Source organism: Suncus etruscus, chromosome 4 (genome assembly GCF_024139225.1).
Source record: "Suncus etruscus isolate mSunEtr1 chromosome 4, mSunEtr1.pri.cur, whole genome shotgun sequence".
NCBI lineage: Eukaryota > Metazoa > Chordata > Mammalia > Eulipotyphla > Soricidae > Suncus > Suncus etruscus.
Window position 1 is genome coordinate 57,358,274 of NC_064851.1, and position 26,790 is coordinate 57,385,063.

The 26,790-nt window shown below is 40.0% G+C and overlaps 1 protein-coding gene and 1 pseudogene across 1 annotated transcript in view; one reads left to right on the top strand and one right to left on the bottom strand.

The window, feature by feature from the left end:
* Nucleotides 1-340: 340 nt before the first annotated feature.
* Nucleotides 341-24,772, bottom strand: LOC126007091 (eukaryotic translation initiation factor 3 subunit C-like; annotated as a pseudogene).
* A 740-nt stretch (nucleotides 24,773-25,512) lies between these two features.
* Nucleotides 25,513-26,790, top strand: part of PHIP (pleckstrin homology domain interacting protein) — a 161,006-nt gene continuing 159,728 nt past the window's right edge. Inside the window, exons 1-4 of the mRNA XM_049772308.1 lie at nucleotides 25,513-25,655; nucleotides 25,765-25,823; nucleotides 25,935-25,964; nucleotides 26,163-26,222. Of these exons, the coding sequence (XP_049628265.1) occupies nucleotides 25,616-25,655; nucleotides 25,765-25,823; nucleotides 25,935-25,964; nucleotides 26,163-26,222 (189 nt within the window). The 5' untranslated portion in view covers nucleotides 25,513-25,615. The remainder of the gene's footprint in view (nucleotides 25,656-25,764; nucleotides 25,824-25,934; nucleotides 25,965-26,162; nucleotides 26,223-26,790) is intronic.

Consider the following 26,790-nt stretch of genomic DNA (forward strand, 5'->3'; position numbering starts at 1 on the left):
TGATTGATATTTGAAATGGGAAATTTTATTTTTATTTATTATTATTATTATTTTTTTAATATTATTAGATCTTTTTTGTTTGTTTGTTTGTTTTGTTTTGTTTTTGGGCCACACCTGGCGGTGCTCAGGGGTTACTCCTGGCTGTCTGCTCAGAAATAGCTCCTGGCAGGCACGGGGGACCATATGGGACACCGGGATTCGAACCAACCACCTTTGGTCCTGGATCGGCTGCTTGTAAGGCAAACACCGCTGTGCTATCTCTCCGGGCCCATTATTAGATCTTTAATGATGGGATTGTGGTTTAGAAATGAACGGCCAAGTCATGGAGATAGTGAAGACCTCAGTAGGCTGTCTGAGACTGCTGCTGGCGATAGCCTCCTTCATGCATGTAGTCCTCATTTTTGCGGTAGCCATTCTTTTAGTCTCGGAAGTAGCCATCATAGGTACCCTGCTTGTGGTTGAACACCGGTTCATTATTCTCCATCAGGATGCCTAACTTCTTGACCAGCTGCAGAGCCAGGTTCTGTTGGGCACTGGGCTCAGTGTGGTGCATCACCACTGTGTGTGTGGGCTGGTCCAGGGAGGCCATCAATTCCTCATTAATGATCATCTTCCTGATGATTGAGTGAACAGTGGGTCGATCTAGTTCAGACAGTGTCTCCATGCTGATGGAGTCATAGACACTACTGTATGTGAAGAGATATGTTCACAACAATTTTTCCTGGATTTTTCTAACCAGCATTGTTTGAACTTTGTCAGCTTCAGGGAAGAGGTCCCACACTTTTCCATTCATCTTTTCATTGATGATAAAACTGTGACAGTTTTATCCAGTCACTCATCTTCATAGCCTTGAATGCAGCAACCACATGCTCCCTCTTTGATTCAGGGGGACCCAGCAAGGGCTGCTGCTCACCAACTCGCAGCTGGTGATGGAACTGCTTGCTGATCATGCGTCACCGTGAATCATTCTCATGTGCAGCCATGTAGGGGATCTCCAAGAGCATGGCAGACACTAGATAAACACACTCCAACAGGCTGATGTGCAAGTGGAAAGGCACTTGGCGGCGCTGCTCTACCTTCTCTTGCTACTGATTACGCTCCTGCAGGCTGTTCAGCAGTAGCCCCTGGCCCAGAAGCTCCTTTGCCCTGCCACTTGACTGGATGTCCAGCAGGGCATTGTGTGCATTCTTGGTCAGGCCTTGGAGAAAGGCACAGATGCCAGCTGCACCATGGTGCAGTTGTACAGGATCTGTACTGGTGGGTCAGCATGCTGAATGTTGTCTTGCAGGTGGTTCATGAGCATGTGATCAAGATCCTGATACCAGCGCTAGTGCAATGATGTGGCAGAGGTTGGCTAATGTGCGGATATGGTCCTTGCAATCCTTGGCACAGATGCACTTGCAAAGTCTCTCCCTCAGCACAGCTGAGTCCTCACCTTCATTTTCTGCTTGATCTTGCTCAGATATTGAGGAGCCTTCAGGAGGAGTAAGTTGCCGGTGATGGGTCTTGTAATCAAACTTGTAGTAAGTATGGAGTATGCGCCTCAGGTAGACTCTACAGTTTTCCTCGGTGGTGCCCTTCTCCTCCAGATAGCGCTGCACACGGTCAATAATGGCACACAGTTGAACTTGGTCCTTCGGGTGCTCCACATATTCCTGGGAATGAGGATTATTATTTTGCATTGTTTTGGTAAATTCTTCATCCATTAGTTCCACCACAGTTAGGATACAGCCATGAACACGCAGTGGCTGCTCAGTATTATACAGGTTCGCACTCTCTTCCAAAATGTTCTCTCCAACAAAAAATAAACGTTGGGATTTGCAAATCGGAGGTCCATCAGCTCATTGATACAATCCAGATATTTCTGCAACATTTCAGGTTTCATGTATGTGGCCAGGTTGGGGTTATAATCATAGAGAGAAGCAATGATATTGAACTTAATCTTCATGATGACACCTTCCCCTTAATTGTTTTCAGAAGCAATCTGAACCAACAGCTGTAGCAATTCAATCTGGGCCACACGATCTTGCCTTCTTGCTTCATGCCTATAGGATCTCATTCAGTTTCTTGATGACAACAGCATGGGTGATCTCAGTTCCCTTGGCAAACATTTTTGGCTTCTTCTTAACAAGGGGCACTCCACCTCGAACTCTTTCCCATTCCCTGCCTTCATTGTCCTCCTCCTCCTCATCCAGTCGCTTAGATTTTCTGTCATGCTTCTTCTTGACTTTGTCTTCTCGTTTCTTCTCTGCTGCCTTCTTGTCCTCCTCTGTGGTAGGGGCTGTTGCAAGTCAGCCCCTGATTAGGTTGACTGATGGAGGGATGGAGGATGAGGTCTTTCCCTTTCAGCTCGAAGCACGCGTCTGCCATCCTGTCTAGCCGACGGTTCTGAGGTGAAACGCCGGGTAAACAGCTCGCAGACAGTCAGGCTTGTGGAACTATTAGTTTTATTCGGTGGACAAGACTGAAGTCCAAAACCTCAGCATCAGTTCCTGCCAAAAAGCCTCTCGCCTTCCACAGACCCTTGTTTTTATCCCCCAGAATCAGGTACCACCTAATTGTGGGATCAGATACCACTCAATGGTGGAAGCAGAATCAGGTACCACCCTAGGGTGGGGGCAGAATGCCAGGCCACACCCTAGGGTAGGGCACAATCACCGATCAGGGTAGGATCAGTAACATAATAATCTCCTAAAATATTTACATACACAATTCCCCCATTTGTTTTTAGTAAACAAACAATATTGTCTACAATTATTAAAGGAAAAACTAGTGAATAATAAAAGAGTGACATATTAAAGTTAAGGGCAAATTGAAAAAAAAATTTTTTTTGGTTTTTGGGCCACAGCTGGTGACACTCAGAGGTTACTCCTGGCTGTGCACTCAGAATCTCTGGGGGACTGAACCAAGATCCGTCCTAGTCTTACAGCTTGTGCCACTGCTTTCTTTGGACCTGCAAATTGAATTTTTTTTTTTGTTTTTGTTTTTGTTTTTGGGCCACACCCGGCAGTGCTCAGGGGTTACTCCTGGCTATCTGCTCAGAAATAGCTCCCAGCAGGCACAGGGGACCATATGGGACACCGGGATTCGAACCAACCACCTTTGGTCCTGGATCGGCTGTTTGCAAGGCAAACGCTGCTGTGCTATCTCTCCGGGCCCTGCAAATTGAATTCTAATGGGAAGAAAAATTTGAAGTTATCCGCTTTGTTAGACTTGTTTTTTTATAGCATTATTTTGGTGCTCTATGATTTTTTGAGTTATCATAATTCTTTATTCAAATAATACTATATTGGAATACTAAAAAATAAGAGGCTATCTAAATATGCGTGATATTCTGATACTTCTTTTACGTACTAAATATAATTTGATGCCTTTCCTTCAGTTGGAAAACTGTTAATGGCTTCATGTGTCTCCATTAGTCCCTTAAAATATATGTAAAAATAAAGTTATTAAATAAAGATACTACAAAAAGAAGTAAAAATAAAATCCTGGGGCCGCAGAGATAGCATGGAGGTAGGGTGTTTGCCTTGCATGCAGAAGGATAGTGGTTTTAATCTTGGCATTCCATATGATCCCCTGAGCCTGTCAGGAGTAATTTCTGAGCGTAGAAACAGGAGTAACACTTGAGCACTGCCCAGTGGGACCCAAAAGTAACAACCCAACCCCCCAAAAAAGTCCTGTAAAAAAAGTCATTGAGATTCACCCTAATATACCTCCAGAAATTATATAGTTTGTATAATAAATATATTCCAAGAGAAAAACTATAAGCCAAGTGATACTATAGATATTCTATAGATATGCATATATTGGGATATAGAAATCCAAAATTCAGACACTCCTATCTTTTAGTGAGTCAGAACATTTGAAAACTGTACCCCAACAGAGGCAACTAGAAGACATTCTAGAAGCACATGAACACCCAGCTGTTTTTTGTTTGTTTGTTTGTTTCCTGGATGAAGCATGCATTTTTTATGAAAGTAGTGATGACTTGTACTTGTACCACTTGTAGTGGTACCTTGAAAATGCATGATAGGGGTCAGAGAGATAGCACAGTGGTAGGATAGTTGCCTTGCATGCAGAAGGATGGTGGTTTGAATATTGGCACCCCATATGGTCCCTCAAGCTGAGCCTGCCAGGAGTGCAGAGCCAGGAGTAATCCATGAGCGCTGCCAGGTTGATCCAAAAACCAATAAATGAATAAATAAGTAAATAAATAAAAATAAAATGAATGATAATTGATCTGATGTGGAGATGGAGATCTCAGAAAGAAGGACCAGAATGTGAATAAAAAGTTTTACTATAGCAGTAGTTTAAAGTGCTTATGTTCCAAGTGGATAAAGATTGGGAGGTCAAAAGTTTGGAAGTGGATAAAGTGGGAAGATTGTAAGGAACTTCACAAACTAGGGATCATCTAGGAGCACCATGGGGGGTGGCTAAGCAGATTGTTATGATTTGTCAGCAGTTTATATTTTCATTATGAACATTTTTTGTTTGTTTTTGGGCCACACCCAGCGGTGCTCAGGGGTTACTCCTGGCTTTCTGCTCAGAAATAGCTCCTGGCAGGCATGGGGGACCATATGGGACACCGGGATTCGAACCAACCACCTTTGGTCCTGGATCGGCTGCTTGCAAGGCAAACGCCGCTGTGTTATCTCTCCGGGCCCCATTATGAAAATTTCTCAGAAAGGAATTTCTATGCCCTTCTGTAGTGAATCATCGTCCAGGGCTTACTACAGTGTCTAGAACCCGACAGATACTATATGTTTAATGAGTGAGGAAATAATAATCAATACATCAACAAAAGAACTAAGCTAATTAGCATTTGCTCTAGACTACATATCAAATTGTTTACAGGAATAATGATGAGATTTACTTTAAAATATTTTGCAAAGAGAAGTAGATGGAAATATAGATAATATTTCCATAGGTGGATAAATATAAATGATGGTAATTTGGTATCCAGAAATTATCATATTTATCTCTGAATATTTTCAGAATAAGTTATGCTGTCCATGATCAACATCTTAGAAATTGCTCCTGAGTTAAGAATTTATTTCTATATTTAAAATATTCATGTGAAGGATAAAAATCTAAGTTAAACTTTTAGGGAATGTTTTATATATTTGTTTTTGTTTTTGGGTCATACCCAGCAGTGCTCAGAAGCTACTCCTGGCTCTATGCTCAGAAATTGCCCCCAGCAGGCTCAGGGACCATATGGGATGCTGGGATTTGAACCATCATACTTCTGCATGCAAGGCAAATGCCCTATCTCCATGCTATCTCTCCGGCCCCCAAGGAATGTTTTATATATATACATATATATATATAATTACTTTATTTTTTTTTTTTTTGGTTTTTGGGGCCACACCCGTTTGATGCTCAGGGGTTACTCCTGGCTAAGCGTTCAGAAATTGCCCCTGGCTTGGGGGGACCATATGGGATGCCCGGGGGGATCAAACCGCTTGGTTAGCACTTGCAAGGCAGTCTCCTTACCTTTAGCGCCACCTCACCAGCCCCGAAATGTTATATTTTTAATTTTAAAGATAGCAAAAGGAAAGGGAAAACTTCAAACACTAACATTCCTGGAGTCTTAATGCAACTGTTGCCTCTGTTTGTAATTATTCTATTCCTTTTAGCCTACACCCAGTGGTGCTAAGGGATTACTTCTGACTTTGTGCTCAAGAATCACACCTTGTGGGTTTCAAGGGATCATACGGCATACTAGGATCAAAGCTGGGTCAGTCCAGTGCAAGGCAAGTGCCTTACCTGCTGTACTATCTCTCTTGCCCCATTGTGTTCATAATTTTTCAATCTAATGTGGCCAGAGAACTTCTTAATTCACATCTCTTCTAATTTATATTACAGAACTAAAATTAATTGATCAGAATTAAGTTATTTCTTTGAAATATTGAAAATAATATCCTTACTTCCAAAAGTATTTTAGAAAATAATGCTTTCATAATTAATCTAGATCACATTAAATTATTTCACAAAAATATATGTTGTTATCCAATTACTAAAAATAATATTCAGCTTCATTATTTTTGTATTTATAAAATATGTATAATTTTACTTAAAGCTATTAAGTTGAGATATAAAATATAGGCAAAATATGTTGCCTATAATATTGTAATATTAAATATTACAATAAGGTAATATAATATTATTATTAATAATACAATATTACATAAGGTAACAATATTAAAATAAGGTAATATTATTACAGAAAAAAATCTTTATTTCTCTTCATACTTAAACTTGAATAGTACTTATAGCTATTGATTCATCTCTCTTGCAGTCCTTCAATAAATTGACTATGCTGCTAATATAGGCTTTAATAATTGATAATTTCTGGAAACTGACCAAAATGCAACTTTTGCTTTCCAGATGTAGCTATTAGAGGCGATTTCAGTTGCAACAGAACTCAAAATCTACAATCAGCCTTTGGTGTACTAGGTATCTACGCAATTTGGAAAAAAGTGCATAATGAGGGTCAAACTTTCAGCTAGTGTTTTTGATAGTTTCTTCAGCTGATGCATAAGGGAAAGCAAGAAGACTGCAATATGAATACCATATAAGTGGGAAAGGTTGGATTGGTGCCATTTTACTTAATAAAGAATAGATGGGGTAAGAGAGATATTACAGAAGTTATGAAGATCAGATATTACAGAAGTACTTTCTTTGCATGTGACTTTGCATGTGGTTGACCCTGTGCCATAAGGAGTAATCTCTAAGCACAGAGTTCGGAGCACCCTTGGCTATGTTCAACTCCCTTACAGACCCCTTGTTCCCCTCCCTCCCCCAAAAAAGAAAGAAAAATCCTTCCCCCCCCCCAAAGAAAGAAAAAGCTACACATGGCTTCTTGGAAGTAGTTCATGTACCAAAATTTACAACAAAAGCTCTTACTCACTTTTCTTTTAAACATTAACAAGATAGATATCTAGGGGGCCAAGGCGATAGTGGGTATGGTGTCTGCCATGCATGTTGCCAAACCTGGCTTGATCCCCAGGATTCTACATGGCCCCCGGAGCCTACTAGGGGAGATTTCTTAGTGCAGAGCCAGGAATAAACTCTGAGCACCATCAGGTGTGGCATACCACCCCAATTCTTTAAAATATTTTTTAGTAATAAAAAAAGGTTCACATGACCTGAGAAAAAGAGTAAAAAAATACTTTAGTATTAGAAAAATATATTTTATTGGACATATCATTACCATGCCACTGAAATTTTTATTGTGTTCAACAAGAAATCTTTTAGAAATACTTTCTTGGGTATGTTGTAGGTTAAATCTAAGAGTTTCCTATTCTATTATTTCAAAGATGACCTAAGCAAGGAATTTTAAGTCACTGTAAGTCATCTTCAGGCTCTATTAAATAGGAAACTTTATAAATTATTCTGAAAGATGCATTAGTTACTCCTAAATTAACTTTTTGTTTTGGGGCCACAGCTGGCAGTGTTCAAGGCTTAATCCTGGCTGTGCTTAGGGGGATGGAACCAGGTCAGCTACAGTAAAGATTAAGAACAGCAACCCCTGTACTATTTCTTAGACTTTTCAAAATTAGTTTTTAAAAAATCAGTAATTGTTTAACAAAATCTCTATAAATCAGATTTACCTTAATGCTGGAAAAATGTTAAAATGAGAAATAGTATATAAAATTAATATGTATACATGTACAGATTACCTATATATCACAAACAAATGCTGCTTAGCATCTCATTTCTTTCCTTATAGAAGATGGTTTCTCCTTTTTTTTTGAAACGCCAGTTGGGAACATATTTTTTGTTTTAAATAGGAGAGCTGAAAACAATGCTATTGCATTGTGAAAGTATCAACTATAAGCAAAATATAGATTTATCTTCATATTTTAAGTCTTTTAGGGTATATTTGAATTAAGTAATTTTTTTAATTTCCATGTTTGATTTACCTGTGAAAAGTAAAATTTTGTAATGGGAGAAATAAATTTTATACAGACATTTATAAAAAAAAAACAGGCAAAGTTTTTACTGCTTAAAGATTGTGGATGGGGCCGGGAAGGTGGCGCTAGAGATAAGGTGTCTGCCTTGTAAGCTCTACCAAGGAACGGACCGCGGTTCGATCCCCCGGCGTCCCATATGGTCCCCCCAAGCCAGGGGCGATTTCTGAGCACATAGCCAGGAGTAACCCCTGAGCGTCAAACGGGTGTGACCCAAAAAAAAAAAAAACAAAACAAAACAAAAAAAAAAAAGATTGTGGAAAGATGAAAATCCCATATCAAAACTATCCAAAAAACTGAATGACAAGAACAAGTCTAAAGGTAACACTTCAAACTAGAGAGGTAGGATGGCAAGACCCAAAAGTCATGTTACTCTTTTCATCAAGATATAATTTACTCAATATTTCTAAGAAATATGATCCCAAATGATGTTCAAGGAAGTAACTTTGGTAGCTGTTGAGAGGAAACAACCTTTTCTTTACCGTATTATTACAAGTATGTTTTTTCTAAAAAGCATTTTTTAAGTTTTGATGAGCATTTCAAAGATCCACTCTAACAATTTTTTCTATATTTATGCTTTTGTATGTTTAAATATAAGCATAAAATTTATTCTGCAATAGGATAAGCAATCTCAACATCAAATTATAAACTTTTTAATGCTGAAGACATCTCAGTTGACAGTTCTATGTGCTATCAGTTTTACTTTAAGTTGTAAACTATATAATAGAACATACTGGGTTATTCAGCTAATCTTTATTACAACACAGAACATTTATAAGTCAAGGAGATATTCAATAAGTATATACTCAAGTCTACCCCATTAATCTGAGGGTCTGTATTCCAGTACAATGCTGTTTTAATGACTATTGCTTTATTGTACAATTTTAATATAATATCTTTATTTAAACAGCTTTTTTTAAGTTCTGTAAATTATTATACATTTCATAATAATATTAACCTTTATGTATTAAAACAGCATTAACATTTATGTCTTTTTTTTTTCAAATTCTTCTTTTTTTTAAATTTATTTAAACACCTTAATTACATACATGATTGTGTTTGGGTTTCAGTCATGTAAAGAACACCACCCATCACCAGTGCAACATTCCCATCACCAATGTCCCAAGTCTCCCTTCGCCCCACCCGACCCCCGCCTGTACTCTAGACAGGCTCTCCATTTTCCTCATACATTCTCGTTATTAGGACAGTTCAAAATGTAGTTATTTCCCTAACTAAACTCATCACTCTTTGTGGTGAGCTTCCTGAGGTGAGCTGGAACTTCCAGCTCTTTTCTCTTTTGTGTCTGAAAATTATTATTACAAGGGTGTCTTTCATTTTTCTTAAAACCCATAGATGAGTGAGACCATTCTGCGTTTTTCTCTCTCTCTCTGACTTATTTCACTCAGCATAATAGATTCCGTGTACATCCATGTATAGGAAAATTTCATGACTTCATCTCTCCTGACAGCTGCATAATATTCCATTGTGTATATGTACCACAGTTTCTTTAGCCATTCGTCTGTTGAAGGGCATCTTGGTTGTTTCCAGAGTCTTGCTATGGTAAATAGTGCTGCAATGAATATAGGTGTAAGGAAGGGGTTTTTGTATTGTATTTTTGTGTTCCTAGGGTATATTCCTAGGAGTGGTATAGCTGGATCCTATGGGAGCTCGATTTCCAGGTTTTGGAGGAATCTCCATATCGCTTTCCATAAAGGTTGAACTAGACGGCATTCCCACCAGCAGTGGATAAGAGTTGCTTTCTCTCCACATCCCCGCCAACACTGTTTATTCTCATTCTTTGTGATGTGTGCCATTCTCTGGGGTGTGAGATGGTTGGTATCTCATCGCTGTTTTGATTTGCATCTCCCTGATGATTAGTGATGTGGAACATTTTTTCATGTGTCTTTTGGCCATGTGTATTTCTGCTTTGTCAAAGTGTCTGTTCATTTCTTCTCCCCATTTTTTGATGGGGTTAGATGTTTTTTTCTTGTAAAGTTCTGTCAGTGCCTTGTATATTTTAGAGATTAGCCCCTTATCTGATGGGTATTGGGTGAATAGTTTCTCCCACTCAGTGGGTGGCTCTTGTATCCTGGGCACTATTTCCTTTGAGGTGCAGAAGCTTCTCAGCTTAATATATTCCCATCTGTTAATCTCTGCTTTCACTTGCTTGGAGAGTGCAGTTTCCTCCTTGAAGATGCCTGTAATGTCCTGGAGTGTTTTGCCTAAGTGCTGTTCTATATATCTTATGGTTTGGGGGCTGATATCGAGGTCTTTAATCCATTTGGATTTTACCTTCGTACATGATGTTAGCTGGGGGTCTAAGTTCAATTTTTTGCAAGTGGCTATCCAATTGTGCCAACACCACTTGTTGAAGAGGCTTTCCCTGCTCCATTTAGGATTTCCTGCTCCTTTATCAAAAATTAGGTGGTTGTATGTCTGGGGAACATTTTCTGAGTATTCAAGCCTATTCCACTGATCTGAGGACCTGTCCTTATTCCAATACCATGCTGTTTTGATAACTGTTGCTTTGTAGTACAGTTTAAAGTTGGGGAAAGTAATTCCTCCCATATTCTTTTTCCCAATGATTGCTTTAGCTATTCGAGGGTGTTTATTGTTCCAAATGAATTTCAAAAGTGTCTGATCCACTTCTTTGAAGAATGTCATGGGTATCTTTAGAAGGATGGCATTAAATCTGTATAATGCCTTGGGGAGTATTGCCATTTTGATGATGTTAATCCTGCCAATCCATGAGCAGGGTATGTGTTTCCATTTCCATGTGTCCTCTCTTATTTCTTGGAGCAGAGTTTTATAGTTTTCCTTTTATAGGTCCTTCACATATTTAGTCAAGTTGATTCCAGGATATTTGAGTTTGTGTGGCACTATTGTGAATGGGGTTGTTTTCTTAATATCCATTTAATCCTTATTACTATTGGTGTATAGAAAGGCCATTGATTTTTGTGTGTTAATTTTGTAGCCTGCCACCTTGCTATATGAGTCTATTGTTTCTAGAAGCTTTTTGATAGAGTCTTTAGGGTTTTCTAAGTAGAGTATCATGTCATCTGCAAACAGTGAGAGCTTGACTTCTTCCTTTCCTATCTGGATTCCCTTGATATCCTTTTCTTGCCTAATCGCTATAGCAAGTACTTCCAGTGCTATGTTGAATAGGAGTGGTGAGAGAGGACAGCCTTGTCTTGTGCCAGAATTTAGAGGGAAGGCTTTTAGTTTTTCTCCATTGAGGATAATATTTGCCACTGGCTTGTGGTAGATGGCCTTCACTATATTGAGAAAGGTTCCCTCCATTCCCATCTTGCTGAGAGTTTTGATCAAGAATGGGTGTTGGACCTTATCAAATGCTTTCTCTGCATCTAATGATATGATCATGTGGTTTTTATTTTTCTTGTTATTGATGTTGTGTATTATGTTGATAGATTTACGGATGTTAAACCAGCCTTGCATTCCTGGGATGAAACCTACTTGATCGTAGTGGATGATCTTTTTAACGAGGCATTGAATCCTATTTGCCAGAATTTTGTTGAGGATCTTTGCATCTGCATTCATCAGTGATATTGGTCTGTAATTTTCTTTTTTGGTAGCATCTCTGTCTGGTTTAGGTATCAAGGTGATGTTGGCTTCATAAAAGCTATTTGGAATTGTTTCTGTTTGTTCAATTTCATGAAAGAGTCTTGCCAAGATTGGTAGTAGTTCCTCTTGGAAAGTTTGATAGAATTCATTAGTGAATCCATCTGGACCTGGGCTTTTGTTTTTCGGCAGACATTTGATTACTGTTTTAATTTCATCAATGGTGATGGGGGTGTTTAGATATGCTACATCCTCTTCCTTCAACCGTGGAAGATTATAAGAGTCCAAGAATTTATCCATTTCTTCCAGGTTCTCATTTTTAGTGGCGTAGAGTTTTTCAAAGTAGTTTCTGATTACCCTTTGAATCTCTGTCATATCAGTAGTGATCTCTCCTTTTTCATTCCTGATACGAGTTATCAAGTTTCTCTCTCTCTCTTTCTTTGTTAGGTTTCCCAGTGGTCTATCAATCTTGTTTATTTTTTCAAAGAACCAACTTCTGCTTTCGTTGTTCTTTCAGATTGTTTTTTGGGTTTCCACTTCATTGATTTCTGCTCTCAGTTTTTTAATTTCCTTCTGTCTTCCTATTCTTGGGTCCTTTTGTTGAGCATTTTCTAGTTCTATTAGCTGTGTCATTAAGCTACTCAGGTAAGCTCCTTCTCCCTTCCTGATGTGTGCTTGCAAAGCTATAAATTTTCCTCTCAGTACTGCTTTTGCTGTGTCCCATAAGTTCTGATAGTTTGTGTCTTTATTGTCATTTGTTTCCAGGAACCTTTTGATTTCCTCCTTGCTTTCATCTCGGACCCACTGGTTATTGAGCATGAGGCTGTTTAACTTCCAGGTGTTAAAGTGTTTCTTCTGAGTCCCTTTGGAGTTCACATATAATTTCAGAGCCTTGTGGTCAGTGAAGGTAGTCTGCAAAATTTCTATCTTCTTGATCTTATGGAGGTATTTTTTTTTTATATTTCAAAAACATGTTTATTTATAAATTTCAAAACAAACAGAAAACAAGAAAATAAAAAATGTATAATATCCAAATTCAGAAATACCACTTTGTGCCTTTGTATATATGTAGCTATGTAGGTTATACATATGAATATATGCAAAGTGTATATAAATCAAATTGGATTAATATAATATCTACCAGTTTTATAACCTTTTCATTTTAAAATTTTATGTGAGAAAATAATTTTTCATCAATAACAGAATAATGCTAGATTAAGTTTTCCTTGAAATGCAAGAAATGCCAATAAAATTATAAACAGTTCAATGGCTGACATAAGTGAAATTTGCCTTTAAATTGTAAGACAAATATTCAAATTAATTACAATATATATGCCTCTTTATTTTTTATTTTATTTGAGGTGGTATTGGGCCATGCCTTGTTCTACTCAGGTCTTATTCCTGAGCTCTGCAGTCAGGGATCATTGTTGGAGATGTTCAGGGGACTCTATGGGCATCAAAATAGGGCTCACCACAAGCACCTAATTCCTGTTCTATCTCTCTAGTTTCTCCCTTTTATATTATTGTTTGTTCTTTTACTAATTTTTATTTTGCCACACAAAATAGTTCTCACAACTTATTCCTACATCTGTGCTCAGGAATAAATCCTTCTGATGCTCAGGGTACGAAATGAGAATACTGGGTTTCAAAGATACTGGTTCAAAGCAAGGGATTTACTGACTGTATTATTTCTCCAGTTCTTATTTTTTTATTCTTACTTGACCAGTACTTCTTATAAGCCATACATTATCAGTGAACTTGAAAATTTAAGTCAAAATCATTATAAATAGGTAATTTTTTGGTACAATATTGGATAATCTTTACAGGTTTATGGCATTGGTTCAATATGCTAAACTGCTGAGTTTGGGCTCATTGCTTAAGCTATCAGAGTATCTTTCAAAATCATAAAAACTTGCAATATAATGGATGCTTTAATGGGAGGAATCTATTCTCAATTCAGAAGCAATAAAAGGTCAATCTGTTTCATGGTTACCTGCTCTAAAAATATTTGGAATAGGCTTACAAATATTTCTCTCCTCTCTTTTATCTTGTCTCTTGCCCACATATACAAACTTAGATGCCAGCTTTCTGCAAAGAATACTTTACCTGAGTCCATATTTGTCTATTTATAGGAACATGCAAATAAAAGTTTTTTGATGCTCCAGTACACAGAAGCCACCTCTGAACTAATTTTATAGGCAAGACCACAGCTGTTGTTCACTCAGCTTTGAGTTAGCTCAATATATTCTATTTGTTTGCATGAATTTTATTGACTGGCTTCATTTGTCTGTCTAACAGAATTTTTTTTTAATTTCTTTTTTTATTTTAATTATGACAACAAAGATGTAAAGAAGAGGACAGGGTAAAGTTACAGTGAAAGCCCAATCACCCATAAACAGAATTCTCGGTAGTCCCATCGATATCCCAGCCTTGAACTTTCAGCCAAAGAGCATTAATAAAAACAAAACTGAACCCATGTACAATACAATTCCTTGTCCCTCAAATCCCCAGTTGTAGTACATACTATTTCTTAGCAGCACACAATATAATCTAAAGACATTATACTTATGTAGCTCCTTACACATTGAGAGCAAAGTACATTTCTCTACTTCCATGTACATACAAACTAGTTTAAGTTAACCTCAAAAGTTTTAGTGGCTTGTTTTTCTTAAGAATTAGAGTCAAGGGAACATAATAAAAAATGGTATTAAAGTGGCATTTGTTTGCATAGGCCCATCAAAACATAAGGGACATGGAAAGACAAATTATGGTCTAAATACAAGGAGACCCTAACCCTGAAGTTTCCTGGCACAGGACTGACTCTAGGCTCCAGGCGAATTAGTTTGTCCAATTCGAGTCATCGTCTGTAGTGGCAATACACCTCCATTCCTCACATAGTCTCTGTTGTTGGTATCATACTTCTGTATTAAAGATCCTGGAGTCTGCATATCCCATATTGCAGTCAGGATGGTGCATAGCTTCCTCTCGTTTCACCTCACACTTAAGGGGCACTAGAGAGAACCATGTCCTATAGAGCAGGTCATTGATGTTGTCAAGTCTTCTCAGTGTAAATGGAAGTCTCTTTTTAGGGGGTCGATGTCTGACCCTTGATAGTGTCTTTCCTGGTAGAAGACTGCTTCCAGCTGTTGCTGTAAAAGACCTTGGATGTTTCGTAGATAGCTTGCCAGGTTCCGGCGTGAATGGAGGATGCCCATTCTTCCGATGCCTGTGCCAGGTCATTATATCAATGTTCAGGGTGTAAGGTACATTGTACTGAGATTTATTAGATAAGAACTTATCTGTATGTATGGTGTTTTCCCATTTTAATGTGTCTATGCAAACAAGGATCAATGCCATGGGGCGTTATTGGTGCATCTGGAGGCAATAGGAACAAGACCAGCAATTTCCATGACATAGTTCAATCATAGGCATCAAACTGAGGGACAGTTCCACCAACAATCCTTACTGTACAGCTTACAAAGAATAGACAAGATGAAAAGTGAATAGAAACATCATGGTAGAAGAATATATAGAGAGTTACATCAGTTAAAGAAAATAAAAAATTCAAAAGATATATGTGTTCAATTTGTGTCCTTCTAAATAGTTCTGTGATTTGTTAGATATACTGTATGTCTTAGGTCAGAGAATAGAACTATGTGTTACTGAAGTTAAGAAGGGTAAATCTGGGGTAGTAATGGTTGGAAGGAGCAAATATTCGCGCGGGGGCGCTAGCCCCCGCGCGGTTTTCAAAATGTAGACTGGTATGAAATTACCAGTGACAGACTGAGTATAGCTGAGCAGCTATCTGCCACCCACCAGATCGAACTCTACCCCCTAAGCTCCACCCTAGGCCAGTGTCCCGGCCCGGCCTGGGAGTGGGGAAAACCCAGGGTGCCCCGTCAGCTCCTCCCAGAAACCCACCTGGAGATCCGGAGGAATGGGGGAGAGGGGGGTCGGGTGACCCAAGTCCGGGCCCCCCTGACCCTAGGCCGGACAAAAAGGCCGCTGGCCCATGGGGGGCCTGCCAGCTGCCCGTCCGGGCCGGCTGAAAATCCTGCTCCGGGAAGGGAGAGAGACCCTCCCAAGCCCGAAGCTCAGGGACTGGAGCCCCACTTATGGAGGTATTTTTTATGTGCCAGCATGTAGTCTATCCTGGAGAATGTCCCATGTACATTGGAGAAGAATGTGTATCCAGGTTTCTGGGGATGGAGTGTCCTATATATATCCACTAGGCCTCTTTCTTCCATTTCTCTCCTCAGGTCTAGTATATTCTTGTTGGGTTTCAGTCTGGTTGACCTATCCAGTGTTGACAAAGCCGTGTTAAGGTCCCCCACAATTATTGTGTTGTTGTTGATATTATTTTTCAGATTTGTCAACAGTTGTATTAAATATTTTGCTGGCCCCTCATTCGGTGCATATATGTTTAGGAGAGTGAATTCTTCCTGCTCTACGTACCCCTTGATTAATATAAAATGTCCGTCTTTGTCCCTTACAACCTTCCTGAGTATAAAGTTTGCATTATCTGATATTAGTATGGCCACTCCAGCTTTTTTATGGGTGTTGTTTGCTTGGATAATTTTTCTCCAGCCTTTTATTTTGAGTCTATGTTTGTTCTGACTATTTAGGTGCGTTTCTTGTAGGCAGCAGAAGGTTGGATTGAGTTTTTTGATCCATTTAGCCACTCTGTGTCTCTTAACTGGTGCATTTAGTCCATTGACGTTGAGAGAAAGAATTGTCCTGGGATTTAACGCCATCTTTATTTCGAATTTTGGTGTGTCTTTTGGGTAGTCTTGTCTTAGATTAGGTCTTTCAGTTTTTCTCTTAAGACTGGTTTTGTGTCTGTGAAGTTTCTGAGCTGTTTTTTGTCTGTGAAACCATGTATTCTTCCGTCAAACCGGAAAGTGAGTTTTGCTGGGTATAGTATTCTGGGTGAAGCATTCATTTCATTCAGTCTTGTCAAATATCCCACCACTGCTTTCTGGCATTGAGTGTTTCTGGTGACAGGTCTGCTGTAAATCTCAGGGAAGCTTGCTTGAACGTGATTTCCCCTTTTGATCTTGCTGTTTTCAGAATTCTGTCTCTATCTGTGGGATTTGTCATTGTGACTAGGATATGTCTTGGGGTGGTTTTTCTGGGGTCTCTTTTGGTTGGTACTCTTCGGGCATGCAGGATTTGATCACATATATTCTTTAGCTCTGGAAGTTTCTCTTTAATGATGTTCTTGACCGTTGATTCTTCCTGGAAATTTTCTTCCTGGGTCTCTGGGACTCCAATGATTCTTAAGTTGTTTCTGTTGATCTTATCATAGACTTCTATTTTCATCTGTTCCCATTCTTTGACTAATTTTTCCATTGTCTGCTCATTTGCTTTAAGTTTTTTGTCCAATCTCTCCTGCTGTATGGAATTGTTATGTATCTCATCTTCCACAGCACCAAGTCTATTCTCAGCTTCTGATACCCTGTCCCAGAGCTTATCCATTTTGTCATTCACTTCGTTAACTGACTTTTTCAGTCCTGTTAGTTGACATGTTATTTCAGTTTGGAGTTTTGTGATTTCTGTCTTCATATTTTCTTGATTCTTATTAGTGTTCTGTTCAACTCGATCCATGGTTTCTTGGAGATCTTTGAGCATCTTCCATATTGCTAGTCTAAAGTCCTTATCTGAGAGGTTGATTAGTTGGTTGGTCATTATCTGGTCCTCAGAATTGTCATCTTCATTCTCTATGTCTGATGCTGGCCTGCGTTGTTTCCCCATTGTCACACTTGTATTGTGGGTTTTTCTACGTGTTGTGTTGGTATTCATTGTCTATATGATGCAGGCAGCACACTCCTCTGGGTCCTCCCTTTCTGGATGGGCTGACTTGCCTCTAAGGGAGTGGAGTCCTCCATGGATGAAGCCTCACAGTGGGTCAAATCTTAGGCCCGATCATGCAACAGAGAAGACAGTCCGGAGAGAAATGTTTGCTTCTGTGATATAGCGCCGTTCTTAGTGTGATTTTTCCTTCTTGTTGCAATGGTGTTCTTTCCTTAGAAAGAGTGCACGGCCGCGTAGTGAAGCGGATTGGCCGTGCTCCGCTGGAGCCTCTTTTTGCCCCACAGTTTTTCACAGTTGGGCCCCACTGGGCCGGTGTACTTTCGCGGATTTTCCCCGCCTGATGTCACACACAGGGAGCCCTACATTTATGTCTTAACGTACACAGTCATCACACTTCAGCCCCACCGAAGTACTTAAGATCTACTACCAATGTCCTAAGATTGTTGAACATAGTATTATAGCATTATTTTCTAAATATTATATTATTGTTCTAGTCCATTTTACCATTCTGTCACTTTGCTCCCCATCTTACTCTTGCTTGGCTATCTATTTTCTTCTTTAATAAAGAGAAGGCCAAGAATTTATCACTGTGCAAAATTATCTATTCAATTATTTTGCTTCTTTATATGTCACAGATAAGTGAGAACATACGACATATGACCTTATACTTCAGACTTTACTTAACACAATACTCTTCAGTTCCATCTACATTGTAATGAACTAGAATATTTCACCTTTTTCTTATAGCTGCATAGTATTCATATAAAATATAATATACAATATAACATTATATACTATTATGAAATATAGTACTAATATATTATTAAATATATATACTATATAATAAGCTATATATTATATAGCATTATATTATAGCATAATATATAACATACTATGAAATATATACATTATATATTATTATGAAGTATAGTACTAAATATATATACTTAGCTACTTAAAGATATATAAACCTAGTTTATCTTAGGACAATGTTATTGTAGCATAGATTTTTTTAACTATCATTCAGCGCTTCTAAAAAGGTATACCACCTTGACTGTCAATTCCTAAGGAAAGAAATAATGAATTACATCTTGCTAGTCTAAAGTGACTCTAACATAAGTAAATATATCAATGAATATGCTTGAAATCAATTACTTAAAGCTTTATTATATAAAAAAGGTTGCCCACATGTTTCTCTTTTATATCAAATCAAAATTGATATTGAAAGCTAGTATATTATTTTGAAACCATTTTCAAAATAATACATAAGTTCCAGAGAGAAAGGACAGAAGGTTAATGCTGGCAAGAACATTGCATATTTCATAGTCTCTTTTTCTTTCAGAACTATTCTAATATACATAATAAATCTATCCATCCATCTAATCTACTGATCCACCCACATGTTCTGCTGTTTATCATTCTGTAAACTTTTGTTTATATTATATTCTGATGGTATAATGGTGTGTAAGATACGTGGTACTCTGTTCTCCTATAAAGGAAAGTATCCTGTCGCCAAGTAGTATTCTTCTGAGAAATAATGAGAGGTATTTAAACATCTTGATTACACATATGATTGTGATTAGGTTTCATTCAAGTAAAGAACACCCCCCCCCTTCACCAGTGCAACATTCCCACCACTAATGTCCCAAATCTCCCTCCATCCCACCCCACCTCCACCTGTACTCTAGACAGGCTTTCCAGTTCCCTCATTCATTCACGTGATTATGGTAGTTCTCAGTGTAGTTATTTATATAACTGCACTCACCACTCTTTGTGGTGAGCTTCATGAAGTGAGCTGGAAGTTCTAGCCCTCCTCTCTTTGTCTCTAAGGATTGTTGCAAAAATTACTTTTAATTTTCTTAAAACCCATAGATGAGTGAAACTATTCTGCATCTATCTCTTTCCTTCTGACTTATTTCACTCAGCATGATAGATTCCATGTACATCCATGTATAGGAAAATTTCATGACTTCATCTCTCCTGACGACTGCATAATATTCCATTGTGTATATGTACCACAGTTTCTTTAGTCATTCATCTATTGAAGGGCATCTTGGTTGTTCCCAGAGCCTGGTTATTGTGAATAGTGCTGCAATAAATATAGGTGTGAGGAAGGGATTTTTGTATTTTATTCTTGTGTTCCTAGGGTTTATCCCTAGGAGTGGTATAGCTGGGTTTAATGGGAGCTCAATTTCCAGTTTTTGGAGGAATCACCATATCGCTTTCCATAAAGGTTGGACTAGACAGCATTCTCACCAGCAGTGGATAAGAGTTCCTTTTTCTCCACATCCCCGCCAGCAATGATTGTTCTCATTCTTTGTGATGTGTGCCAATCTCTGTGGTGTGAGATGGTATCTCATCATTGTTTTGATTTGCATTTTCCTGATGATTAGTGATGAGGAGCATATTTTATGTGCCTTTTGGCCATTTGTATTTCTTTTTTATCAAAGTGTCTGTCCATTTCTTCTCCCCATTTTTTGATGGGATTAGATGTTTTTTTCTTGTAAAGTTCTGTCAGTGCCCTGTATATTTTGGATATTAGCCCCTTATCTGATGGATATTGGGTGAATAGTTTCTCCCACACAGTGGGTGGCTCTTGTATCCTGGGCACTATTTCTTTTGAGGTGCAGAAGCTTCTCAGCTTAATGTATTCCCATCTGTTTTATTTCGTGAGCAAAGTTTTGTAGTTTTCTTTGTATAGGTCTTTCACCTTTAGTTGATTCCAAAAACTTAATTTTCTGTGGCACAATTGTGAATAGGATTGCTTTTTAATGTCTTTCTTCTTTCATTATTAAAAATTTTTTATTATATAAAAAAGCCACTGATTTTTATATGTTAATTTGTAGCCTACCATTTTATCATACATACCTATTATTTTTGTAAGCTTTTTGGTAATCTTCAGGATTTTTAAAATATAGTATCTTGTTATCTTTAAAAAGTAAGAGGTTGACTTCTTCCTATTCTATCTAAATGCCCTTAATATCTTTTTCTTGCCTGTCTGCTATGGCAAATACTTCTCGTACTATGTTGAGTAAAGGTGGTGAGAGGGTGCAACCTTGTTTGTGCAGGATCTTGGATTGAATGCTTTTAATTTTTCTCCATTGTCATTCTACTATATTAATTTCACCATATTTGTAAGACACTCTCAAAACCAGGTGATATTCTTTTCACCAACTATGTTCCTTCCTCATCAACAACATTTACTTTGGTGTCTTTGGTTCTTTATATAAGGTAGAGGTTTCTCACTGACTTCTCAGATAAATCTTTCCTTTCCATAAATAAAATATTTTTCTCTTAGGGTTCTTAAAGTTTAAGAATTCAGGTACATGTAAAGGCAAGCAACAACATACCTTCTGTCCTCAAATTTCATCTTAACATCATGCCAATAATCATATACTTTGTTGATATTGTATTACCAGCTTTCAAAGCCTCTGCATCTCATCTTTTTCCTTCAGTCTACTAACTCCTTTTCTACTGTCCTCATTTAATCCACTACACTCCCAATACACCAGATATTTTCATAAGATAGACCATACCTACTGAGTTCTCTTTTAAGATTCCCACCATCTAGAACAGCTTTTTGTAATTCATGCCACTGTGTTGCTCCAAAAGCTTGGAAGAATATGCTCTAAAATTGTTTTTCCCCTTTAATCTTTAGAATTTTGTTGCTAGTGAAGTGATATTTTAAAAAATAGCCAAAGACCCAAGCAAACATGTATTTTTATGCAAACTAAGGCATATAACAATTTTTAACGGCAGGAATTTAATTTGGAGCAGAAAATGTTGAGTATTGATGTATTGATTAGTATTGAGTATTGATTAGTGATGTTTAAATAGATGACGGACTACATAATTGTTGGTAGCCAGTTAATTTTTGTTTCAGATTAAAGAAATTGTGTTCTAAGCAAAATTTTAGCAGTGAAATTAACAGAGGCAATACAAATTGTTAAATAAGAGCCCGAGAGATAGTACAGCATTTGCCTTGCATGCGGCCAACATGGGAGGGACCTGGTTCGGTTTCCAGCATCCCATAAGGTCCCACAGCCTGCCAGGGGTGATTTCTGAGTGCAGAGCCAGGAGGAACCCCTGAGCACTGCTGGGTGTGGCCCAAGAAACCAATCAATCAATGAATAAAATAAAAAAAAAACCCAAATTGTTAAATAATGGGCCAACTTGTTAAAGCTGGTTATCTTGTTATTCTATAGCAGACAAAAATGCATATCTGCTCCTTCATTTTAAATGTGATGTGTACTCAACCTTAGTGAAGAAAATTAAAGTAAAAAACATACATTATAAAGCAAGCCAAAGTAGGGCTGTCATGTTAAAACAAAATTATTTACAGTTGTATCTCCTTCGTAGGGTAGAGAGCCCTAAATAAATGTTTTGAAGAGAAGTGTGTTTCAGCTCTTACATTTCTATATTTTATAGGATAAAGTGTTTGCTGTTAAAAGAAATAAAACATCAAAATAAGGACAGTCTTGTCCTTATATAATTTATATGAAGTTTTTGAGATACAATTTAATCTTTTGCCATACTAGCAGAGATAAACTGAATTTCACAAATGTCGTGCAATCTTTTATTTATAAATACCATCTCACTTCAATTGAGAAGAGACTTGAATCACAGTATCTGGTTATTTCATTTGAACAATAGATTAGCAAGAATATAAACTCAAGTTTTATTTCATGTGATGCTAGTGATGAATTTTACAAATATTTTACATTTCAAAAAAAGTTTGTATTTTTCCTGAAGAGGCTACCTTATATAAAATATTAGTAGTTAGCTGTCCAAACTTTTACTATTTTTCTTTAGTTTTCTTAAACTGATGGAAATCTTTTCAAATTGACATTTTATTTTAAAAGACTATGAAAAGGAATAAAGCAGAAAAGAATGTAAATAAAACCTCAATTACATCTTTTACATGAAAACGTTAGCTGAGAAAATTGTTTTACATATAGGATGTCCAAGGAAGCTTTTCTATTTTAGGCAGTGATTATTTGTGTACATATGCTCAGCACATAACTTAATATTAACATCATAGTTCATTTGTTTGCCAGAGTATGAAATGCTTTATGTTTAAAGAAAATCAAATGTTATAAATAGTATTTGAAAAAAATCATATCTGAAAAAATCGGTATAATTTAATATTAATTTTAAAATCTTGATTTGGCCGGTAAGCAGTTTGAATTTTCAGGTGATCTATATTTTCTCATAACAATCTGATATAATTATAAATCATTTCAAAGCAAAGTTAAAACTATTTCCAAATTGGTCTTTAAGAAGCTATAAGCATTGTCAATGTTTACTCAAATGAAGGAGTATCAGGTTCAGAAAGTTTGGCAAATTTTTCTTTAAAAATATTAGAGAAGCCGAGCACTAATAGTATACTTAGGAACAAAATTTGTGGCTCCTAAACAGAAAAGATACATAAGATAATCATACTAATGTTCCATGTTTATACAACATTCACAAGATATATGTATGAAAAATTTACAAATAAGTTTTAGCTATGTGATAATTTGTTTTATTTCTCCCTAACAGGATAAACTATTAGTAAAAAATAGACTAACAAAAACTTTCAAATATAAAAGATTTTAACTGTTATCTTCAGAATCTTTATGAAACATCATGATAATACAAAATATCACAATTATTTGAAGAATCTAATACATTTTTAAGTTAAGATAAACAGAAATCCTCATAAAATAAATAGAATAGCAGGGAGAAAAAGCTATAAAACATGTTTGAATCATGCAGAATTTACTTTACTTATATTAAAATGGAATTAGTTTAAAAATGCAAATATGTCCAGCTTTTGGGCGACAGCAATTTCAACAAATAAGTTACTCTGATATCTAGTCAGTAATATTTTTCATTTGGTTAGAGCCGTGTCATATAAAAGGCAATTTTAATATTTTATTATCCCAAAGAGGTTGAGGCTTTATTTCTTCTTCCTCTTGCTATGTATATCCTGATTTCTGGAGATTTTAGGATCTGGCACGAAATGGGTGCAGCCTTGCAGTATAGCCCAAAGCAATTGCAGGTATTTCCTATAAGAAATGTGAGCAGTTAGCTAGGAGCTGGGAGATAATAAACTAGAAGAAAGAATCAGAAAACCACAATCTACCTGATGGGTTCTTTTTCTAGAAATTATCTTTATTAGACCTTTAGAACCAGATCTATAAAATGCAGCTAATCATCTAAAATGTTAAGCAGACTATTTTGTTGAAGGTTAACCCAACAAAGCGACTATTCTCATTCCCTTTTAAACGCAACCCTCAAAAAGAAAAATAAAATCGAACTCCCCAAGTCCTTTTGAAAGTGCTAATCTGGAGATAAATATCACTGAACGAGTGTCCTTGTTTTCTAACAAATGTCTTTTCCTCCTTTTTGTGTCTTAGTTTCACCCATATTCGTTTTAATTTGATAAAAAGCAAGGGCCCTTGGTATCATCAGCGAAAACACATAGAGATGTACGATTTAGCACATAAAAATGGTAATTACATCTAATTTACTCGAGATTAATTTTTCTCTTTTCGTTAGTTTTGGAGAAGTCTTTCCGTGATTCGCTGCAAACAGAAATGGTTTACGCTTTAAACGAGAAACCATTCATTAGCATGACGAACTCAACGGCAAGATACATCATTTAAATAATTCAATCACCAATCGTCTTGGCTCAACTGTAGTCGCCTCTTGAAATACCCATCGGTAAGTTATCGATCCGTCAAGTCAATTAACTCCTGATCAATTAGATATACATATTAGCATTCTTTTCTTTTTTTCCCCCCCCCCCTCGGGCTCACTCTAGTCCTTCTGGTAAACACTTCCAAAGGACTTGAAGGTGCATTTCATTCCAAATTCCTAATTAGCCATTATTAGCTCGTCCATCATCAGGTAAGAAAAAAAAAAAGAGTATTTTCAACAGAGATGAGGAGTTCGTTTTTGCCAATTATAATCGTAGTAGCCGCCGCCGTCGTCGTAATAGTAATAGAGCATGCAAAGAAAGATAACGCACGCTTAAGGCAAGCAAAAAAAATTGCAGTCATAAAAGATAGGCAGAGGTGGCTTCAGCCAATAACGGGTCGGCCCAAGCCAGCGCTGAAACAAAAAAGCGCCCCGACCTCTCTTTCTCATCTCTCTCTGTCTCGATCCACACGACTCTTACTAAACGACCTAACACTTCGCACGCACTGCCCGGAGCAGGCGGGACGAGACTTCCAGGCGCCAGCCCGCAGCGTGTCTCTCCCCAGGCACACGGCCAGAGAGCCCGACAGCCCCACGAGAGGGATCTGCCGCTCAAGTCGAGCCCGGCCGGGCTGAGTTTGCCGAGTGAGGCGCAAGAACCTTCTTGAGCCGGCGGGGAATGTGTGCGTAGGTGTGTATGTTTGCGAGCGTGAGCTCCACATCGTGCCTGTCTTTGCCCCCCGATCTGGGCACTTAGTCGAGCTTCATTTGTTTCCTTATTTCTGCGCCTCAGCAACTAACTCCCATGTCCGCCTGAGTAGCGGCCAAGCCGAAGAGAGCCGGTGCTGCGGCTCCGTGTGCGTCAGATCCCTCCGCGGCGCCGTCTTCCGCGCTCGCTTCCTCCCTGCTTCCCGCGAGCGGCCTCTAAAGAGAAAGCCAAGCCGCTCGGCTCGGCTCAGCTCAGCTCGGGCCCTCACGGTGCCTTCGGCAGAGAAATAAAGCGTGTGCCCGGGGCCCGAGCTAGCGGAGAGCGGAGGCGGGCGGAGGGAGACGGCGCAGGGCAGGCGGAAGGCGCGGGGCTTGAGGCAGGCACTTCTTTTTCTGTCCCCTCCGCCGGTGGAGGGGGAGGAGGAGGCGAAGGGGCGGGGGCGCGCGCGGAGGAGGAGGAGGAGAGGCCGGGGTCTTCCTGCCTGCTTTGCCTTGCCTGCCTGCCTGCGTGCCTGCCTGCCTGCCTAGGCCGAGCCAGGCGAGAGGAGCCGGGCAGGCGGCGGACTTCTTTCCTGCGGCGGAAGGATCCGCGGCGCGGGCGGCGGCGGAGGGAGGCGGCGTCCTTGGCGCGGCGCGGCGTGGCGTGCGCGGCTCTGGGCTGACAGAGTTGTTGTTTCCTCCGCCTCCGCCCTCCGCCCTCCGCCTTCCGCCGCCGTCGCTTGAATGGTGGAGCCGCGGCTGAGGCCCGGCCAAGCCCCAGTGACAGCTTCCCGGGAGGGCGGGCGGCGGCCGCGGTTCCCGCTTCGGCCCGGGCGGCGGCGAGCGTCGCGCGGGCGGCCCCGGAGCGGCCGAGCAACATGTCTCGCGAGCGCAAGGGCCTGTCGGAGCTGCGGTCGGGTAAGTGCGGGCGGGTAAGCGGGCGGGCGCTGCAGGGGCGGGCGGGGGGCGACTCGCGGCCCCCAGACCCGCAGCCCGACACCCTGGCTGTGCTTCTCGCCCCGCGCAGAGCTCTACTTCCTCATCGCCCGCTTCCTGGAGGACGGCCCGTGCCAGCAGGCGGCTCAGGTAGGGCGGCCGGGCCGGGCCTGGGCGGGCGCGGGCGGGCGGCGGCGCTGGGCGGGCGGCGGGCCGGGCGCGCGGGGTCTCAGCCCGGCCCCGCTTTGTTGTCTCTGGCAGGTGCTGATCCGCGAGGTGGCCGAGAAGGAGGTGAGCGCGGGGCCGCGGAGGGCGCGAGGCGCGGGGCCGGCGGGCGATCGGGCGCGTGTGGCGCTCCCCGGCCGCGCGGGTGCGGAGGGGCTCGGCGGGGCGGGGTGCGGGGAGGCCCCGGGCCGGCGGGCGGGGGAGGGGCGCGGCGCCGGGGCTCCGGGCTCACGGGGTGTCGTCTCCCCCCGCCCCACCTTGCAGCTGCTGCCCCGGCGCACCGACTGGACGGGCCGAGAGCACCCCAGGACCTACCAGAATCTGGTGAGCTGTTGCATGGGCGCCCAGCAAAGAAAACTTTTTCTCCCGGAGTCGAATAAAAAAAGAAATTGAATTTCCCGCAATTTTTTTTTTAAAGAGAAAAAAAAAAAACTTGGCCCTAAAGCTTTGCAAAACCTTGCACGGCTTTCGGGGTGCGTCGAGAAGGTTTTACTTATTTATTTTTCTTTTGCGGGAGGTGTTTCTCGGGCCAAGGGGGGACCAGGGGGTGGCGGGCTAATTAGTTTATTGATTGGCGATGCTGGGTTTGAATGTGCGAAGAAATAAAGAGACGTCATGAGTGCTGCGCGCTGCAAGGCCCCGAGGAGGAGGGGCCGGGGCCGGGCCGGCGCGCGTCCGTCCTTGTGGGCGCGGTGGCGCGCGCGAGCGGGGCCGCGTCTCGTCGTCGGCCGCGTGGAGACGGGGGCGTGCTCTCTCGCTCGCTCGCTCGCTCCCTCTGCCTGCTCCGGCCACACACAATAGCGGGCAGACTTAACTGATCCGGAGGGCTGTTAGCAAATTCCTACTCGCCCCCATCGGCTTTAAAAATAATATTTTTTTTCAGACTCTTCCC